The 22951-nt window shown below is 41.1% G+C and overlaps 1 protein-coding gene across 1 annotated transcript in view; it reads left to right on the top strand.

Moving 5' to 3' along the window:
* NMS (neuromedin S) overlaps window positions 1–22951 on the top strand; it is a 29158-nt gene that overhangs the window by 5492 nt on the left and 715 nt on the right. The window contains exons 4-8 of the mRNA XM_075263127.1: window positions 11094–11153; window positions 14482–14508; window positions 14580–14627; window positions 17771–17806; window positions 20533–20574. Coding sequence (XP_075119228.1) covers window positions 11094–11153; window positions 14482–14508; window positions 14580–14627; window positions 17771–17806; window positions 20533–20574 — 213 coding nt within the window. The remainder of the gene's footprint in view (window positions 1–11093; window positions 11154–14481; window positions 14509–14579; window positions 14628–17770; window positions 17807–20532; window positions 20575–22951) is intronic.

Here is a 22951-nt window from a genome sequence, read left to right as displayed (position 1 = left end):
CCACCCACCGTTATGTTGACTCCACCCATTCTCATTAATTTTTCATGTGCCCGCACACTGTATAATCCTCCTACAGTCACCCGTACATTATGTCCCCCCTCTATCTCTCCCCCAGCTTCATATACACCCTTCATCTGCACCCAGTTTCATGTCTCCCACCCAATCTCTGCCCCCAGATTCATGTCCGCCCATCCATTTCTGCCCCCAGTTTCATGTTCCCCCCCTCCATCTCTGCCCCCAGTTTCATGTCCCCTCCATCTCTACCCCAAGATTCATGCCCTCCATCTCTGCCCCCATATTCATGTCCCCTCTATCTCTGTCCCCATATTCATGTCCCCTCCATCTCTGCCCCCATATTCATGTCCCCTCCATCTCTGCCCCCATATTCATGTCCCCTCCATCTCTGCCCCCATTGTCATGTCGTCCTCTGCATCTCTGCCCCCATATTCATGTCCTCTCCATCTCTGCCCCCAGTGTCATGCCGTCCTCTCTCTGCCCCCAGTTTCACGTTCCACATTACACTGACTGACTTACCTTCTCCTTCGTTCCCTCGCAGCTCTCTGCGCGCCTCTCTCTCACTGGCGCACAGTTATAGACGCGATGTGACGTCATCACATCATGTCTACAAGCCAGTAGCGGAGGCGGCGAAGCGAGGAGCTGACACAGGTCAGCTCCTCGCTTCAGCCGCATATGTGACAGCGAGAGAGGCGCGCAGCGGCGAAGCAAGGAGCTGACCTGTGTCAGCTCCTCGCTTCGCCGCCGGCTACTGGCTTGTGGACGTGATGGCTGAAGCGAGGAGCTGACCTGTGTCAGCTCCTCGCTTCACCGCTGCCGCCGGCTACTGGCTTTTAGACGCGATGTGATCACATCGCGTCTACAAGCCAGTAGCGGCAGCAGCGAAGCGAGGAGCTGACACATGTCAGCTCCTCGCTTCAGCTGCATATGTGTCAGGGAGAGAGGCACGCAGCGTCGAAGCGAGAAACTGACCTGTGTCAGCTCCTTGCTTCAGCCGCGTATGTCTTCAACTCAGATCTGCGTCCTCTGGATGCAGATCTGAGTTGAAATAGGACATACACAATGACTGCTACGGGCGCCAGGGGGCCGGCACACGGTGGCGGGCCAAAACCGGGCCCCCCTCATTTTTCAATTTGGCCGGGCCCCTGACGCCAGTACCAGTAGTACTGCCCTATCGGCGGCCCTGCCCACAGTCACCAGATCTCAACCCAATCAAAGACTTTGGGTAGAGTTGAAGAAAAATCTGTATTTGTATCCAAGCGAGTCGACCGGTGGGCACCAGAGGGGGCGTTCACATTCGCAAATTGGATGGGTTTTAAAGCTGACCACCGGGAAGCCATACCCTGTCCAGTTTCTCGGGGCTTCGGACGGAAACCTGGTGGAGTGGCACAGAGCAGACACCGGGTATAAGTGTGAACACCCCCTAAGTCACATCACCTGTCCTATAATCCTACTACGACTGGACAGATTTGAATGAAATTTGGCACATAGATTGTAATCTCAAGTAACACATAGGCTACTTTTTATCCTGGTAAATGACACGGCTTCATGACTGTTATGAATTTATGTTCACATTCAATATTATACTGCACTTGCAGCAGCTTATCTCAAGTCCCAGGTCTGTTATCTCTCTGTGTAAACACACGCTAACCCTCACCCTCCAAGGCAGTGCTCACACACTTGATGGGAAAACACCTTTAAACCAAATTGGTAGTTTGCTACTTTTAAACATGCCGGGAAAAAGAAAATCTAATTTGTTGCAAAGTTCTTACGAGAGCTATGAAGGAGCCAGAAGTCAACAGAGTTCTCCTCAAGTGGAGCTGACGGGGATTATCGGCACCAACAACACGCTCATTATATGGCGTCCCAGCAAGCTGTTAAGATGCCAGAACAATCATGGGCACAGCGCGAGGAATGCATTGAGTGGCGGGCCAGCTTAACAGCTGCCAAAACGCCAGAGCAGGTGGATCATCAACGCCAACAACACGCTCATTATATGGCGTTCCAGCGAGCTGCTGAGATGCCGCAACAATCATGGGAACAGCACAATGAACGAGTTTAGCGGCAGGCTAGTTTGACAGCTGCCAAAACGCCAGAGAAGGCGGATTATCATAGTCAACAACACACTCATTATATGGCTTCCCAGTGAACTGCTGAGATGCCAGAACAATTACGGGCATAGTGCGAGGAATGAGTTCAGCGCCAGGCCAGCTTGATGGCTTCCAAAACGCCAGAGCAGGCTGATCATCAACGCCAACAACACGATCATTATATGGTGTCCCAGCGAGCCGCTGAGATGCTGTAACAATCACAGGCACAGCATGAGGAACAAGTTCAGCAGCAGGACAGATTAAGAGCTGCCGAAACGCCGGAGCAGGCAAACCATCGACGGCAGCAATTTGCTGAATATAGGCGGATCATCGTCGCCAACAACACGCAGACGAAGTTGCAGGCAGAGACACACACACAAACGACATACAAAATACATGAGTGCATAACCGGGCAATTCTTATAGGGCCACTACACAAACAAAAAATGAAATATACCCGTGTGAAGCCGGGTCCTCCTGCCAGTGCTAGATAAGGAGATATACATGCCACTTCGACAAAGTGTGTAAACAGTGGAGGAATATATAGCAGTTAAATGAAGAATCATTCCTAAAGTAATGTATTTAAGAAAATTCTTGAATTTACATAAACTAGAAGTTTAGATAGCATCCTTGCGATGGGAATACCGCTTTCAGATATATTTTATTATGGGGCCTACGTGGTTATTTGATGGATGGATTGGAGAAAATATTTGCTCACTGCATTCAGCAACATTTACTTGAATTCTTGTAATAATTTGCAGTTTCATCCCACAATAAATTACCCAAGAGGAATCTCACTTCAGCAGAGTCAAATTGATAAAATAGAGCTGACAGACAGGAAATACAGTAAGCTTTATGGAAATGGATGTATCCAGTAGGGTCCCTGAGGGATCAATTCTGAGCCCTGATTTGTTTAATAAATGTATTATTTATATTGTGCAATGCCTATGGAGAGTGGTTTCCATATTTGCAAATGCGGACGCAATACTTTTTTTAAGTCAATTTATATCCTAAAAGGTTATTTAAAGAAAATAAGCTAGTAGAATAACATAACATACTAAAACTTAATTTTAATAGGCAAAATACAAGTAAAAGCCAAGAACCTATGTATACAACAAATAAATAAATGAAAATGCAAAAGTGTTCTCAACAACAAAAGGAAATCATAGAGTATGACATTTTATAAGTCAACAAATTATTTAAATCAGCAGAAATATCTATACGTAAATGAGATAATGCATGCCAAATATATAAAACAGTACAGTATACATATACAATAACACAGTAATAACAGTACACACATAGCATATTATACACATATGAGACTATGACTATTGTGCTCAGTATGTAGAGTATACTTGTGTATCGTGTTTTCCCTTTGGATTTGACTTTATCTGTTTTTTCCTATGGCTGCTTGAAACCTAATCTGGCTAAATGAAACAAGATTTGACTATACTTTTCAGTGTACTTACAGATGGTAATGGGTATATTATACATATTGCATTTGCTTGCAAACCGTACTTGGGTATTCACATTGGACTGAACTTGCGTAATTCATGTTAAAAAATTAACTTTGTATCAGTTTTTTTTTCTGTGTACAATGACATGCCCAAGATAACTTTGCTTGGCAACATTCACGAGTCAACTGGTACTATTTAGGTCTGTTTGAGCTTTGCAGGTAAACACAGGTTTGCCTGCAAAACCTTGTTTGTTATTTATATCCCTGTCCATAATCAGCATTCAGAAAGCAGGTGGGATAAATAAGTAAGTACACCCTTTCTATTATCACTACTAGGGTACAATCCACTTTTTGGCACCTACATGTGGTCAAAAAACACAGCCACATATGATGAGAAGGGTTTTGATAAAGAAACTAATAGTTAATAATCAGATGCCCAGGATTACTTATAAAAGTAGAACTACTGGCATTTTGCATTCTAGAAGTAGAAGTCAAGTAGAAAGTACATCAGCCAGGGAACTTTGCCATCCTTCAGTTTGAGGAAAAGTCTATAAATGGGAAAAGAAGTAGGTGCTCCCAAAAACTTGGTCTAAAGTTTTTCCATTTTTTCCCATGATACATAACAATAATACTCAGTTTGAATGGAGTCCATAAAAAAACTATACAGAAATGTAAAAGAAAAAAAAAAGTGTAAAATATACACACAGAGATTACTAGCTCCTTATTCACCCTCTGCCAAAATTTGAGAGTATTGATAAATGTGCCCCAATAGTCTAGTGGGATGCTTCCATAGACAATGTATTAAGCCTACCTTGGCTCCACCAAACACTAAGCATACCTGTTTAGAATTTGTGATATGTTTTTCCTATGGCATGCTAAATGTTCTGCATACCTTTCCATTGCATTTCATGTGATATCTCTGATGTAGTAGCCTTTTGTACATACTTTATACAGATATTTCTGTTTGCTCCACCAACAGCTGTAAAGTCTCTACACTTTTTTTTCTTTAAATAACCCCCAAAAACGCACCATGAATTACGTTTGCAAAACTGCATCTGAGCAAGTGAAAAGTTGTGGAATAATATAATTTGGAATGATAAAACATATATTTATATCAGAATATTCTTGAGATAACTGTAGTCAGCAGCTTAAAGGGATTCTACCATTAAACTACCTTTTTTTCTATTGAACACGTCGGAATAGCCTTAAGAAAGGCTATTCGTCTCCTACCTTTAGACGTGGTCTCCGCCGCGCCATTCCGTAGAAATACCGGTTTTAACCGGTATGCAAATGAGCTCTCTGCCCAGAGCTCTTTCCTGCGCCGCCTCCTTCTTCTGCAGCAACTCCGACTCTTGCTGCGGAGAGCTCATTTGCATACCGGTTAAAACCGGTATTTCTACGGCACAGCGCGGTGGAGACCACGTCTAAAGGTAGGAGACGAATAGCCTTTCTTAAGGCTATTCCGACGTGGTAATTAGAAAAAAAAAGTAGTTTAATGGTAGAATCCCTTTAAAGGGTTATCCAGCTCTTGAAAATCACCAGCCAATCTTCAGTACTGCGAGATCACTCACCATACTTTTAGTAGTTGCAGTTATGAGTAGTGTAGCAGTGTCCCATAGACTTAATTAAGACTCCACTGCAGTACCTATAAGTGCCACCATGAAATGTACGGCGAGTGAGGTGCTGGGAGCTGTGCGCTCCAGGGAACAGCTGATCTGCAAGGTTACCGACAGTTGGACCTCTGCCATTCTAAAATCGATAGCCTTCTGAAATCGGGCTAAGTAACAGGACAATAAGTCCAAGCATTCCATCAAATTAACATCAGGATGCCACAAAATCAAGGCATTAGAACCAATTCAAGGTCCCAACCTCAAATCCATTGAGATGCTGTTATGTAATCTTAAGAGAGTTGTACGTCAAAAAATGCTCTCAAACGTGAGAGTATATTAAGATATGTTGTCATCAGAAAATATTTATTTATTTGACGTATCTATGACATTCTGATTGTATTCAATCAGAATTATTGTGTTTTCTCTGCAGGAAAAGACATTTCACACGAACTAGACCAATTTCCGCAGCAGGCCAACTATCTAATAAGATCCTTTGACTTGTCACTGTAGCTTTCCAAGAAGTAGTTAGCACATCCTGAGAGCTTCCTTTGTTAGCTATATCTCTGTAGAGTCAAGCCCTATTGATTTATCCAAGACGCTGGTGTTATACTGTTAGTAAATCTAAAGACTGCAGGCTGGAATGACAGAGTGTTATCCAGTAACCAGTATACTTGTGAAACTATAAGTAAATCTCATGTTCCGTTACATTGTATTATTAAATATTTAGTTAAATGTTCATTTTTTTTCCTTATTAGTTGATTAATTCCTATCATTTGAATAACCCTGAATGAAACCATTTAACACGGAAATCTCTCATGTAGTTAACTTACATTTCATTAATTAGATGTATTTCTTCAGAACAGAAATAATATTTCAGTTTTCTTAAATATTCTATATAAAATAAAAAAAAACTCCTGGGAGGCTCACACTACTCACCCCCAGAATTGTTTTTACAGAAATGAAAGGGGATGACAAAGACTGACAATTAATAACCTAAACTTATTTGTAAACAGTGGTGGGGGAATACCTCCCAACTTTCGAAGAACAGAAAGAGGGACAAAATGTGTGCGCGCACAGCGCGCCGTGGCAAGTTTAGCTCCTCCCACTTTTATGTTGACTCCACACTTTCTCATTCATTTTTCATGTGCCCCCACATAGTATAATCCTCATAGTCACCCGTAAATTATATGTCTCCCCCGGTTTCATATATCCCCTTCATCTGCCCCCTGTTTCATGTCCCCCTTCATCTGCCCCGTTTCATGTCCCCCTCCATCTGCCCCAGTTTCATGTCCCCCATCCATCTCTGTCCCCAGTTTCATGTCCCCCTCCATCTTTGCCCACAGTTTCATGTCACCCTTCCATCTGCCAAGAGTTTCATGTCTCCCATCTCTACCCACAGTTTCATGCCCCCCCCGCCATCTCTGCCCCCAGTTTCATGTCCCTCCCCCCCTCCATCTCTGCCCCCAGTTTCATGTCGTTGTCCCCCCTTCATCTGCCCCTAGGTTCATGGGCCACCTTCATTATTTTCCCCCTCAACGTTTAACACAAAAAAACACTGATGCTCACCTTTCCCACACTCCCCCGCAGCTCTCTCCACAGTGTGACTCACAGAGTTGTAGGCGCGATGTGACTGACATCATCACATTACGCCTGCACATCCAGGAGCCAGATCGCAGCAGTAAAGCAGTAGCTGACGCTGGGTTCACACCAGCGTTCGGGTCTCCGCTTTCAGTTTCCGTGTTCTGCATGCAGAAGACAGAAACCTGTCATACCGAGTCTGGCCGTGAGTGCCGGTGAGCGTTTTATGCTCTCCGCAGTGAAACCAGTTTTTTTTTAAACCGAACACAAAGTTCTGCATGTCCGACTCTGTGTCCTCTCTGGTTAAAAAAAAACTGTTTTGCCGCGGAGAGCATAAAGCGCTCACTGGCCGGACACTTTTCAAACCTATTCAAATGAATGGGTTTGAAAAATGCCTGCAGGTTTCCGTCTCCTGCCCAGTTTCGGGCAGGAAACAGAAACCTGAAAGCAGAGACCCCGGGCGCAGATGTGAACGAACCCTGAGCTGTGACAGCTCCTGCTTTACTCGCCTATGTATTCAACTCATCTGCATCCGGAGGACAGGACAGTACACCAAATCCGGGAATGTCCCGCAGATTCCGGGACGGTTGGGAAGTATGGGGGTGTGGGAAGGAATGTAGGAGCTCCAACCAATCTGAAATATAATGACCTAATGTAGTGAAAAGTCATTAACTGTCAGTAATTACTAAATAAAGGTCCAGGAAGTAATGGAGTCCATCCTGATGCCTCAGAGAGTGAGAATTGGGATGTATACAGAGCTTTACCTTTGTGTAAAATATTAAGCTCTCCATACACATTAAGATCATCATACTCTCCTCCATCTGAAGATGTCAGGGATGGATAAGGCAGTTTGATTTTAACATGCCCTATCCTTTTGGTTTCAGAGGTGTCTGGATGCAACGTAATTCCCTTTCCTTATTGAGAACTCATGGATATGTTACTAAATTGAGTGTGATGTTCGGAAGGAACAACTTTAGTCTGGCAGTCATGTTTATGCCTAGTCTTACTGTGTCTATCTAGGTCTTCATAAACTATCCTTCCATGTGTTGTTAAATCTCACTCTTAGTAGTCTGCACAACAAAGCTGAAAAGTGAGCTACAGAAAATATGAAATATTTCATATGTGTGCTTCATTGGCCATTGTGGAAGCGTTGTGTTTTTGAAGTCATGTTTTTCTAATCCTGAACGACCTCTTTAAGAAAGTATTATTAGGCATTTTATTATTATAGATCTGACTCTGAAAAGAGCCCATTATAATTGATTTCATGTATGTATTGGGGACTTAAGCTAGTTATGCACGAGGCAATAATTATGTCACAAAGTAAATCAATATAAGCTACATTACTGGCCATGGAAATACCAAATGGTTTTACAAGTTGGTAATGACATATTTAATATAAACTAAGTAGTAACAAGGAGATATATAGCATTGTCAGTACATAATTATTTAATTCTTTAATATATTCTATTCTTCTTATATATCCTTCTAGAAAATATTTGCTACTGCAAAAAGCTGCATCTTTTTCATGTAACATTTATATGCAACTCAATATGAGATGGGTGGGAGCCCAACACCAGGGATCCCAGATAATCATCTATTCTCAGCAGCTGCTATATGGAAAACAGAGATGAAAGCAGATATTCCTGTTCTTCATCTAGTGGGTATGCTGAGTTATTGCAGTTCAGCCCTTATAGAAGTGAATGTGAGCTGATCTGCAGTATCTCAGCATAGCCCCTACGTTGAGAACAGATATGCTTCTGGCTCTGTTCTCCATATAACAGCTGCTGAGCACAGCTGAACAGCAAGGGACTTGGAGGTCAGATCCGTACCGATATCCAGTACACTGGAATTCAGGTCTTTAAATATGGCACCCGCTCTGAAATCAAGCATATACCATAACCTCTGGGTCTCCACTGAATTCCCCTTTGGTGGCACATCGACTTACTTGCATTAACCAGTATGGCTCCTGGATAGCAAGAAAGCAGGAGCTACATAAAGGCTCCCAGGCCTCTCATAGGTTAGGAAACTAACTATTGAGGCTTGCTTGTAGCAAACCACAATAGATACACAGTGTAGATTGCAAAAGTTGTATTCACAAGCAATCTAATGATCACAGGTTCAAGTAAGTCCTCTAAGGGCGCTTAAGCAATAGTTTAAAAAAATCAAATAAATATAAAAAAAACACTCTAAGTATTAAAATCTTCCCTTTTCCTTAGATCTCAAATAAATACAGTCCTATGAAAAAGTTTGGGCACCCCTATTAATCTTAATCATTTTTAGTTCTAAATATTTTGGTGTTTGCAACAGCCATTTCAGTTTGATATATCTAATAACTGATGGACACAGTAATATTTCAGGATTGAAATGAGGTTTATTGTACTAACAGAAAATGCGCAATATGCATTAAACCAAAATTTGACCGGTGCAAAAATATGGGCACCTCAACAGAAAAGTTACATTAATATTTAGTACATCCTCCTTTTGAAAAGATAACAGCCTCTAGTCGCTTCCTGTAGCTTTTAATCAGTTCCTGGATCCTGGATGAAGGGATTTTGGACCATTTCTTTCTACAAAACAATTCAAGTTCAGTTAAGTTTGATGGTCGCCGAACATGGACAGCCCGCTCTCAAATGATCTGAAAACAAAGATTGTTCAACATAGTTGTTCAGGGGAAGGATACAAAAAGTTGTCTCAGAGATTTAACCTGTCAGTTTCCACTGTGAGGAACATAATAAGGAAATGGAAGACCACAGGGACAGTTCTTGTTAAGCCCAGAAGTGGCAGGCCAAGAAAAATATCAGAAAGGCAGAGAAGAAGAATGGTGAGAACAGTCAAGGACAATCCACAGACCACCTCCAAAGAGCTGCAGCATCATCTTGCTGCAGATGGTGTCACTATGCATCGGTCAACAATACAGCGCACTTTGTACAAGGATTAGCTGTATGGGAGAGTGATGAGAGAGAAGCCGTTTCTGCACGTACGCCACAAATAGAGTTGCCTGAGGTATGCAAAAGCACATTTGGAGAAGCCAACTTCATTTTGGAAACAAAGATTGAGTTGTTTGGTTATAAAAAAAAGGCGTTATGCATGGCGTCCAAAAAGAAACAGCATTCCAAGAAAAACACTTGCTATCCACTGTAATATTTGGTGGAGGTTCCATCATGCTTTGGGGCTGTGTGGCCAATGCCGGCACCGGGAATCTTGTTAAAGTTGAGGGTCGCATGGATTCCACTCAGTATCAGCAGATTCTTGAGAATAATGTTCAAGAATCAGTGACGAAGTTGAAGTTACGCCGGGGATGGATATTTCAGCAAGACAATGATCCAAAACACCGCTCCAAATCAACTCAGGCATTCATGCAGAGGAACAATGACAATGTTCTGGAATGGCCATCCCAGTCCCCAGACCTGAATATCATTGAACATCTGTGGGATGATTTGAGAGCGGGCTGTCCATGCTCGGCGACCATCTAACTTAACTTAACTTGAATTGTTTGTCCAAAATACCTTTATCCAGGATCCAGGAACTGATTAAAAGCTACAGGAAGCGACTAGAGGCTGTTATCTTTGCAAAAGGAGGATCTACTAAATATTAATGTCACTTTTCTGTTGAGGTGCCCATACTTTTGCACCGGTCAAATTTTGGTTTAATGCATATTGCACATTTTCTGTTAGTACAATAAACCTCATTTCAATCCTGAAATATTACTGTGTCCATCAGTTATTAGATATATCAAACTGAAATGGCTATTGCAAATACCAAAATATTTAGAACTAAAAATGATTAAGATTAATAGGGGTGCCCAAACTTTTTCATAGGACTGTAGAAGCAAATAAACAAATTATGTATTCCCGTGTCCAAATATGCCTGTATTCCCTAGTTCTAAAATATTTTTCTCATATCGTGAACACTGTAGCGGAAAGAAAAAATTGAAATGGTCAAAACGCCGTATTTTAGCCTTACAAAACAATTAAATAAAAAGTGATCAAAATATCAGATATTCCTCAAAATGGTATTATTAAAACATACATTGTTTGCATTCTCCCAATACATTGTATAGAATATAAAATAGTACCACAATTTATCCTGCAAAAATAAAAAAATCCCTCGTACAGTTCTGTAATCATAAAATTAGAAAAGTTTTGGTTGGCTTCTGGAAGAAGTGGAGTAAAAAATGGCCGCAATGGGAAAAGATGAATGGAGTGCAGTAAATTATATGAGTGTCCTCTGGTGGCAGCTTGCCTTTAACTATCTAAATTGTACAGGCTAGACATGTGTTGTAGTCTTTGTTAAGAGTACTGTTAACTGATAATATATTTTAACAATATAATACATTTTTCAGATCTCAAATTTCGTTATGGACCTTTGTAGCTCCATTTACAACAGAATGAAAATTAATGAGGTAAGGACAAAATGGAACTTATTCATAATAACTGTCTAAAGACAAACTGTCCTTGCTGTCTATAGTAACTAGAGATGAGCGAACACTGTTCGGATCAGCCGATCCGAACAGCACGCTCCCATAGAAATGAATGGAAGCACCTGGCACGCAGACTTTGCCGGCGGTCGGCCGCTTAACCCCCCGCGTGCTGGCCGCTTCCATTCATTTCTATGGGAGCGTGCTGTGAGCGTGCTGTTCGGAATGGCTGTTCCGAACAGTGTTCGCTCATCTCTAATAGTAACCAATCACAGAACAGCTTTCATTGTTTAAGAGTACTATAAGATATGCAAGCTGTGTTGTGATTGGTTGATATGGGAAAGTTTTTTTCTTTAACACAGTTTAGAATTTTTTTTACTTTCTCAATGTGAGCAAATTCTAAAAACATGATGCACTCTGAGCCCAGTGGTAGGCAGCACCAATTTAAAGATTGATGTGGAAAATACAGCAGGGGACAATTAAGTGAATGTTTCCATTTGACAACTATAATGCTGAACTTTGTGGACCAAGGCGGGCAAGGTACATTCTGAAGTCACCATCTTGGGAACCAACAGAGTTTATCCTGATTCTGGATGCACGCTTACTCTCACACGGCTGGTGATTCAAGTACAACGGTAGTCACAAAGTCTTTCTCCTTCATAAAAAGTTACCTGGGGCATTTCTTTTTTGTAGCAAGCCTCGCAGTGTCACATATTGGTTGGAATGCCGGTAATGGTGATTGCAGAATAGGGGACCCAGGGCACAATAATGAATGGTGTAACAATTCACAGTTTACTTGAAGTAAGGCGGGTAATATAAACAGCAACTATTCCATGAAATGCAGGCACATTTTTTAGAAACACCACAAGGCTGGAGCTGAGGCCGAGTGTCTTCCTCGCTTGGGCAGTATTCTCCTGACTGTAAAATGACTTCTGATTACCAGTAAGTTACTCCAGCTTCTTTCTTCTTTCTAGACAGAGAGAGAACTGTGTGGGGAAGATTTGTTAAACTTTCAAAAAACAAATAAGATTACAACAGCTTTCATTTTTCACGAGCAGGATAAAAAAATTTAAAATATTCTGTGACTGGTTGCAATGGGCAACCAGTCTCTTGCTTTTACGCAGTTTTATTAAATCTTCCCTTTTGTCTCTTCCCCTGCACTGGAATATCCTAAGTAGAAGGCTTTACCATCAGCTTCAGCCTAAATGGTGTCCTTCACTTAAAGAGGTTTCCCTGGTTTTCTCAACATACAACTATTTTTAAAACTTAAGTAATCAATTGGATAAACCATCAACACAGTAACTGTGACTTCAACCACCTACTAAGCGCCTACTAAAGCCACAGCTCCATTAAAGTTGTAGCCAACAATGGTCAGAGTGGGGGTAGTCTTTGGTTTGCAGCATGTGACTGTAAGCTTCACTAGTGAAAACTACATTTCCCCGGACCCCAGAGTATAATGATCGGAGCTCCAGGGGAGGATACAAACATAAAAAAACACTGTTACTTACCTCTCCTTGGCTCCAGCGCACTCCCCACTACTTTTGGCTATCTTCAATGTTGGACCAGACATCAGGTCTGCGTCGTGATGTATAATGATGCCAGCCTAGTGAGTAACAGTGTTTTTTATGTTCCTTCACCTCCCCTGAACCTTCAATCATTATATTCGGGGGGGTCTGAAAAGACCCTCGAGTATAATGATAGCAGTGGCTGTTGGGGTTCGGGGGCCTGCAACCTCACTTACCGATCCCCACTCCTGATCACAGCTGCCTCTGCAGAAGGGAAAGTGCAGACGGCCATGAGCAGGAGTGGGGATCGATAAGTAAATATAACCCGTTATCTGCTGGGGTTACTTCAGCAGGTAACTATTAAAAAAACAAACAAAAACAAAACAAAAACATAAGAAGCTAACCAGGCCCCCTAATGTCCCAGGGCCTGTGCCAGCCACTACAGCTGCTACTATGGTATTTACGCCACCGATTCATACACTGCACGTGCATGGTTATGTATCACTGATCTAAGAAACCCATGAATTCTCTTACTGTGGATGGGTTATCAGGCAGATATCATGCATGCAAGAGAAGAAAATCTTTCCACAATAAGGTAAGGTTCACATCTGCACCAGACTCTCTGTCACTCGAGTTCGCTGGGAGACGTGAATGACAGAGCTGGACTGCTGTTTAGGGGTTACACTTAGACACCTGCGGACCCCATTATACTCAATGGGGTCTGCCGAGTGTCTGTAGGTCCGCCATTTCAACTGAAACTGTCAGAGAGAACAGTACTCCATGTACGACTTTTCTCACTGCTGGTTTTTGGAGATTTCTGCAACGGAGTCTCAAATGCAGTTGCGAATAGAAAGATCCTGCATTCACGGTTGTCACCGCTAGAATGGTTAGAGAAAATCTATAGATTTGCAAAAATTTTTGAACATTTTAACTTTTAGCTGTCAACCAATTTTAATATGGTTATGTTTATGGGAAAGCCTCTTTAGACTAAGGCCTTACGCTGTGGAAGTGCAGCGTTTTTGGCAGCTTCAGAACGCAGCAGAAAAACCGCTGTGTTTTACAATAACAACAAAGTGAATTCAATTATAGTTAATCCCACCCTCATTTTGAAAAACATAACGCGTCAATTTTACCTGCGGAAACACAATAGCTTTAGTCAGGGAAGAAAAACTGAATAGCAAAATGCAGCAAAATAATAATGAAAGACAATGTGGAAAAAAAAATGCTACACATTTCCAATGTCTTTTATCCGCTGTGTTTTTTAGCTGAGGTTTGCTATGTGGGGCATTTGCCTCAGTGACTTCTAATAAGTGCAGATTAAGTGGTTCATTTTCCAGTGTTTAACTGGGATGCTACACGATGACCTGGTGTAAATTTGCCCAATAAATTATGTTAGTTTCTGGTATACATTATAGGAAATCTGATGAGTAGTGGGAGATCATCTCCAATCATCCCATATTTTCCCCCAAAGAGACCATTTCATCAATGTGCAGTCAGTGGGATTCTGACCATTGTGACTCCTGACAGTCATGCTTGGACTTAGCCATGCTATTTTGTCACTTCCAACTTTGCTTGGGGTTTTCAGTAGCTCACCTAGTGTCAGTGGACCTTCATGCTAGCAGATGAGGGTACATGGCAGTCAGACCCCACAAATTAGACAGCGATCAATAGCTATACAATGAGATGAATTTAGTCTCAGCTTTCATAATGGCACCTAGTACTAGCATGTTAAATACTAACTTTATGTAATGTACAATTTAGTAAACAGAACATAATCCTTTTTATGATAAGTGTATTCCCTTTTCTAGGAGAATAAACAAGAAATATATAAAAGAGTAAGTATGAAAGTGCCACATACATTACTATATATGTTGTGCTCTTTCTCACAATGTCCTTTTTTTTATAGTTTCTATTTCAATACTCCAGAGCACAAGATCCTGCCTTCAAAACTGGGGTAAGTAAATGCACCATAATCTAGTTACAATGCACAATAGTCAATACAGTATCTACTTTAGAGATCAGGCTCATGAGAATATTACAGCTTTATACAACCCAGTTAGTTGTATGAGGCCCTACTGTAACTCTCTAAGCATTTGATTACATATGGATGCAGGGAAAAACCTCCATATGGTCAGGGCCCCACATGTCGTTAACGCTGTGGTTTGGCAATGGCAGAAAATCCATGGTAAAAACATTAATTGTAAGCCCTTGTGGGCAGGGCACTCTATCCCAAGGTGCCAGTTGGTCACTGTTAGTATTATGTATTTATAGTGTTGTCCCATATAAGTCAATAAGACAAAAATGTAATTATATCGCACAGCCGCTATAAAACAGACACTGTGCTATTTAAACAGTGAAGTAGTATGATGCTTTTAGAACTGCTGCGGCCCCTTCAAACAGCTGATCAACAGGGCTCCTGGGTGTCCAATTCCTATTGATCTCTTTTTGATGATCTATCCTGAGGTCATCAGTAATAGTCAGCTCCTCAATCCCTTAAAAGGGGCGTTATCAGCAAAATGATGCTGATAGAGCCCCACATATGCGTGAATAGCCTTTAAAAAGGCTATTCAGACACCGGTAAAGTTATATTAAACTACCCCCAACCCCCCGTTTTAAACTAAAACCCTTAAAAAGAATGTGTTGTACTTACCTATCGTTCACGGTGGGCGGGCATTCAGGGTCTGACGGCATCTTCAGCCACACCTCCTCTTCCAGCGATGTCCTATTACTACTGCTGCTGCGCATGCACCCACGACATTACAGTCCTATGAAAAAGTTTGGGCACCCCTATCAATCTTAATCATTTTTAGTTCTAAATATTTTTGTCTTTGCAACAGCCATTTCAGTTTGATATATCTAATAACTGGTGGACACAGTAATATTTCAGGATTGAATATTCAATATGCATTAACCAAAATTTGACCGGTGCAAAAGTATGGGCACCTCAACAGAAAAGTGACATTAATATTTAGTAGATCCTCCTTTTGCAAAGATAACAGCCTCTAGTCGCTTCCTGTAGCTTTTAATCAGTTCCTGGATCCTGGATGAAGGTATTTTGGACCATTCCAAATCAAGTTCAGTTAAGTTTGATGGTCGCCGAGCATGGACAGCCCACTTCAAATCATCCCACAGATGTTCAATGATATTCAGGTCTGGGGACTGGGATGGCCATTCCAGAACATTGTAATTGTTCCTCTGCATGAATGCCTGAGTCGATTTGGATCATTGTCTTGCTGAAATATCCATCCCTGGCGTAACTTCAACTTTGTCACTGATTCTTGAACATTATTCTCAAGAATCTGCTGATACTGAGTGGAATCCATGCGACCCTCAACTTTAACAAGATTCCCGGCGCCGGCATTGGCCACACAGCCCCAAAGCATGATGGAACCTCCACCAAATTTTACAGTGGGTAGCAAGTGTTTTTCTTGGAATGCTGTTTTTTTTGGACGCCATGCATAACGCCTTTTTGTATGACCAAACAACTCAATCTTTTTTCATCAGTCCACAGGACCTTCTTCCAAAATGAAGCTGGCTTGTCCAAATGTGCTTTTGCATACCGCAGGCGACTCTGTTTGTGGCGTGCTTGCAAAAACGGCTTCTTTCTCATCACTCTCCCATACAGCTTCTCCTTGTGCAAAGTGCACTGTATTGTTGACCGATGCACAGTGACACCATCTGCAGCAAGATGATGCTGCAGCTCTTTGGAGGTGGTCTGTGGATTGTCCTTGACTGTTCTCACCATTCTTCTTCTCTGCCTTTCTGATATTATTTTTGGCCTGCCACTTCTGGGCTTAACAAGAACTGTCCCTGTGGTCTTCCATTTCCTTACTATGTTCCTCACAGTGGAAACTGACAGGTTAAATTTCTGAGACAACTTTTTGTATCCTTCCCCTGAACAACTATGTTGAATAATCTTTGTTTTCAGATCATTTGAGAGTTGTTTTGAGTAGCCCATGATGCCACTCTTCAGAGGAGATTCAAATAGGAGAACAACTTGCAATTGGCCACCTTAAATACCTTTTCTCATGGTGGGATACACCTGGCTATGAAGTTCAAAGCTCACTGAGGTTACAAAACCAATTTTGTGCTTCAGTAAGTCAGTAAAAAGTAGTTAGGAGTATTCAAGTCAATAAAATGATAAGGGTACCAAAAGTTTTGCACCGGTCAAATTTTGGTTTAATGCATATTGCACATTTTCTGTTAGTACAATAAACCTCATTTCAATCCTGAAATATTACTGTGTCCATCAGTTATTAGATATATCAAACTGAAATGACTGTTGCAAACACCAAAATATTTAGAACAAAAAATGATTAAGATTAATAGGGGTGCCCAAACTTTTTCATAGGACTGTATTTATCAATGGCAGTTTGTAAGCGCTGGAGGAAGACGTCGCTGGAAGAGGAGGCGTGGCTGAAGATGACGTCGGACCCTGAATGCCCGCCCACCGTGCACGATAGGTAAGTACAACATATTCTTTTTTAGTGTTTTATTTTAAAACGGGGGGTAGTTTAATATAACACTTACGGTGCCTGAATAGCCTTTTTAAAGGCTATTCACGCATATGTGGGGCTCTATCAGCATCATTTTGCTGATAGAGCCCCTTTAATATGAACAATATAATCTTTATTTTGCTACTTACTTTACTAACCAAAAGTCAGAGCCGTAGCTATCTGAGTATACCATCATACAAACTTGAACCAAATTTTAAAGTTGTCAACAGTGAGGAACAATTTGGGATTTTAGGGCATGATGCAGATTTTTACACAGATTTCATCTTGCAATGCGAAGGAAATTTTTTTGCAAATCAAGAAAAAAAAACATACAAGGTTATATTCACATATTTCATTGCTTCTGTTTACAATGGAAGCCATGACCCTGTGTTTGGTCCACATACAATAAATTAACAGAAATTAACAGACCCTATAGCATTTCAATGCAGCCCATAGGAGTTATATTAAGATTTCCATCATTTTGTCTGTAAGAATAGAACTGCAGAAAGGTAGTTTAAGCACAACCAAACAAGGCCATGAACTGTTATTAGTAAAAGTGTTCAATAGTGTATTTCTCAAACTACTTTGGTTACCTTTGCAGGAATCTCATATAACCACAGAAGAATTTACAAAAAAGGTAAGTTTTATTTTTATCTCTCCAACAGAGACTCCGGGGCAGATGTGAACCCAGTTTTACATGTAGACAAATTTACATGACTTTATGGGCTAATGTTAACAGATGAATGGCTACTGCTTTTCCCAAGAGTGAAAACATTCACTATCTGGAATTATTGATGGAGCAGGAATGTAGTTGAAGTTGCTTTAACTAAAGGTCTGATTGATGTAAAACTAGTTGGTGATACAACATCCTTCCATACCAGTTCTTTATAATCTCCCAAAAATTCTTAGTTCACACGTGCGCGGAATAGTGTATTTTGGTCCTGATTTCAGAAATACAATCAAGTAGCACTTTGCTCCCCCTCCCCTCCTGAGAGCAGGGAGCTACGTCACTTGTCCTGGGCGGAGAGATAAGACCATTCCCAGGTCCGTGGTTATGGAAACACAAGTTCCAATTTTTATTAAGGGATTATTTAAATTTTTATAGTATAACAATCATACGTTAACAAACAGTAATTAAGTTACATTAATTCTCAAATAAGTAGATATTAAGGGGAAAACATAAGACAAGACAAGAAACATAAAGGAAAGGTGAAAACAAAGGAAGGTCACAGTAAATTAAATGAAGTTAGAAAATATGGATCGAATAACCCCAATGTCATGCTCAAGTCGCCCCAATAACTATGATGGAAATAATTAAGGAATAACTACAGTACCATATAGTGTATTAATGGACGGTACAATATCAGCTTTCTCTCCAAACTCTCCAAATATTATTGTATTTGGCAAAGGACAAGTTTCCCAATGCTATTGTTCATTCATAGGTATGAGTAGTATCAATAAGAGTTAAAGAGGACCTTTCATCAGATTGGGCACAGGACGTTCTATATACTGCTGGAAAGCTGACAGTGCGCTGAATTCAGCGCACTGTGGTCTTTCCCGATCTGTGCCCCAGGTAAAGCGCTATCGGTCCCGGTACCGTAGCGCTTTACAGTCAGAAGGGCGTTTCTGACAGTTAGCCAGGGATGCCCTTCTGCCCAGCAGCGCCTATCGCGCTGTACTGTGGAGCGGGTAGGAACACCCCCCTCCCCTCCTGATAATACTTGTCTAAGGACGAGCACTGTGAGCATAGGGATAGGGCGTTCCTCCCTGCTCACACTGTACAGCACGATAGGCGCTGCTGGGCAGAAGGGCGTCCCTGGCTAACTGTCAGGAACGCCCTTCTGACTGCAAAGCGCTACGGTACCGAGACCGATAGCGCTTTACCCAGGGCACAGATTGGGAAAGCCGACAGTGCGCTTAATTCAGCGCACTGTTGGCTTTCCAGCAGTATATGGAACTGCCTGTGCCCCGGACCATGAAAGGTCTTCCTTAAGAGTTCCCGAATAGAAGGAGCAGAAGGTTGTTTCCAACTCCTAACAATTACTAGTTTTGCGATAACTAAGATTTCACATATTAATTTTCGATTTGGAGATGGGATCGAACTCAGTTCTAAATGGAGAAGAGCTGTCTGTTCGACGCACCGAACCAGCCATTAATTTATCCAAAATATCAAAAACTTCTTTCCAGTATTCAGTTACCCTGATGCAGTCCCAAAGGATATGAAGTAAAAAAACAATCTCTCCACATAATCTCCAACATACCGGAGGAGAACTGGGGAACATCTGATGTAAAGAGGTCGGAGAGCAATACCATCCCAGGGTCACCTTATGGTTATGGAAACGCAGTGTAAACAATGAAGTGAATAAATTAAGATAACGGCCAAACAAAGCAGTTTTGCTTAAGCAATGTGTCCAGGAAAAGTCTTAAATCCACATAAGCTAACATTATAGATAGGATCCTTGTGATGGAACAACCCCTTTAAAAGGATTCTATCATTAGAATCCCTTTTTTCAGTACTACCACATCGTAATAGCCTTAAGAAAGGCTATTTTTCCCTACCTTTGGAAGTCTTCTCCGTGCCTCCGTTTTGGTGATAGTCCCGGTTTTCACCATATGCAAATGATGTATGTACAAAAATACGGAAATCGCTCTACCTTGAACGTTGTTCAGATGGTATCATATGGCGCGGGGTGCACGGAACATCCGACCATTAGAATGGAATCCAATTGAAGAAACGATGATAAAAAATCCAGCACGCCCAATAATTGAAAAATAAAATATAACCTTTACTTCATAGTGGTTAAAAACAGAAAAAGCTCCTTAGAGCATGGATCCAGAATAAAACAACAGCCTACGCGTTTCGAGACTCACATCCAGGTCTCTTAATCATAGCTGATTAAGAGACCTGGATGTGAGTCTCGAAACGCGTAGGCTGTTGTTTTATTCTGGATCCATGCTCTAAGGAGCTTTTTCTGTTTTTAACCACTATGAAGTAAAGGTTATATTTTATTTTTCAATTATTGGGCGTGCTGGATTTTTTATCATCGTTTCTTCAATTTCATATGCAAATGAGTCTCCAGACAGCACAAAGGGCGTCCCCTGTGCTGCCTGCAGACTCTGCAGCGACGCCCTCCATATCCTTCTCCAGACCTCCTCTTCTCCAGGTCTTCATTCTGTTTTGTACTATGAACTTGAATTGGCTTTTTATATGAAACATTGTGACTAGACACTATGCATTTAAATAACTATATGAATGTGGTCATTTGCATTTGGGAAAGACACAGTATATACACTGTGTCTGTTATCATAATATATGCAGTTTCATAAAATACTAAGGGAAATGTATTTTATTCTGTTTTGCAGGACAGCTCTGGTACCATGGGAAGACCTTTTTTTCTTTTTAGGGTATGTTATTACCATTGTTCTAAGTTCTATTTAATATAACAGTTTATCTATGGCAAATATCTGCTGTGATGGATATTAGTGTGCTGGGTGCCTAATCCTTTCAGAAGATAACTACTGAGAGCTCATTGGGTAGTACCTGCGGTCTTATTTCGATTGCATGAACAGTCAGGAGTCTTCAGTTATGTAACATATCAACAAAGTGACATGTTTACAGCAAAATGGGACACAATGGAATTTATTTAGATGGCAACTATTCAAAGAGATCGTCCCTTTATGGAATGTTAAATTTGCTATTAGATCAATAAAAACAGTTTGCAGTCATTGATAAACATCGCCCTGCATGTAGATATTTCTCTTAAATAATGTTTTTATTATTATATTTATAGCATCATTAATTTCATGGTGCTGCACATATAATAAGGGTTTACAAAAATAATACAAAAGCAAGTATACAAAAGTTTACAATCTATAACAGATAATGATGTAGACAGTAGATGTTGTTCAGCTGGTAGTATAATGGCAGCAAGTAGGTTTTAGACGTTCCCGAATAGATGAGTTTCCAGGTTACCATTGAAGAATGAGCTGTCCTAGGCCAAAGTATAGATTGAGAAAAGTAGTAGTCCCAGGACAGAGCCTCGAGGGACATCAAACAGGGGGTACAGTGAGGAAGTGGAATACATCAAAAGTTGCTGAGGTAGAAAGAGCCTTGAGAAAGCCAAGTGTATGATGTCACGTTCTTAATATGAGGGAGAGGTGACAGAGGTAGAGTACAGAGTAGTGTTGTGTTGCTTTAGCAGTTAGCAGGTCATTGGTGACTTTAGTTAGGGTACATTCAATACAGTGATAGTATTGGAAGTCAGATTGTGGCTGAATGAAGAGTGAGTTGATGCCTTCTCAGAAAAGGTTGCTTGGGATTCGAACAGGGAATGGGAAACAGTTTCAAAACAAAAACACTTCAGTCCACGCTACTCCAACCCTGCTGCCTTGGTGGTCCCCTCCAGTGTCTGTGTACTTCTTATAGCAATGATTACCTGTACAGCCTATGGGGTCCGCGGTTTCCTAAGGTAACCGCTTCTTTATGTGGATCAGGTTCCCGTTTGGGGGCACCCCAAGCGGACCCCTCAAACAGAAACCCATACGCAGATGTGAATCAAGCCTAACAGTTAGACAGGATATATTATGCACCACATGAAAGTGTTCCAGCAGCTCTCTATGGTGTATGCACCTTTTTTCTAGGTTATTGATAAAGTAGTTCGGAGATGTTATGGAGTGCCACTTGGTCAGTAAACATGTAAGGCTAGATTCACATCTTTGGCGGAATCTCTGCACTGAGGACTTTTCTCTCTGCCGGTTTCACCCCGGGGGACCTAAATGACAAACCCATTCACAGATGATAACCTAGCCTAAGATGTTTTTTAGGATAGAGTTAGATAATAGCTATACCCATATCTAAGAATCTAAGGGGGAGGCAGCAACAAGCTAAAGCACTTTCCTCTCATTTTCATATCAATAAAATGACAATTTACATGAAAATTTAGTTCCAAAGTAGAATATAAGAGGCATATTTGGAAACTGTAGAACCATCCCTACAAGGTCCTATGATTAGATTTAGAACCAATTTACTGCTAACAGACTCCCTTTAAGAATTTCTAACATTTAGACATGTTTAGCAATTCTATTATTGTAAATGATGGCAATAAAAAAGTGTAGTTGTTAACTGTGGTACAACCATTTTATAGGCTTTAGGGGCTCACTATGATCCAGTAATAAGGATTTCTGTTTTTATATCTAATAATAAGAAGAAGAAACTTTATTTATATAGTGGCAACATATTTCGTAGCACTTTACAAATCAAAGGACACATAACAATATGAGATATTATAATGTGACAAAGAAAACATAACAAACAATAGGAGTGAGGGCTCTGCACGCAAGAGCTTATATTCTATAAAGAGATAGGGGGACACAAGAGGTCAGAGGGCTTGCTTGCTAGAAATGGATCAGGTTATGTAACTGAAGTTCTAAGAACCCGTCACCAGCCAGTATCTGTGAATAAAAAGATACTAAATGCAAGAAGTGCAGTGTAACTTGTAGCTGGAAAGAACATGATCTGATAACAGAGGAGGAAGCATAAAAAGTGTTATTGTTCTACACTTTGTATACTACACGGTGATCAGGTCGCGTGATAAGCCTGACCAAACAAATGTGATTTTAGGGCAGTTTTGAAGCCGCTATAGTTGGGGATTAATTGTATTGTCTGGGGTAAAGTGTTCAAGAGCACTGGTGCAGCTCGAGAAAAGTCTTAGAGATGGGAGTGGAATGTTTGGATAACAGAGGATGCAAATCAAAAGTCATTGGCAGACCGGAGAGGACGATT

This window comes from Leptodactylus fuscus, chromosome 2 (assembly GCF_031893055.1).
Source record: "Leptodactylus fuscus isolate aLepFus1 chromosome 2, aLepFus1.hap2, whole genome shotgun sequence".
Taxonomy (NCBI): Eukaryota; Metazoa; Chordata; class Amphibia; order Anura; family Leptodactylidae; genus Leptodactylus; species Leptodactylus fuscus.
The sequence above is the reverse complement of the archived record's forward strand: the minus strand, read 5'-3'. Positions and strand labels throughout refer to the sequence as shown.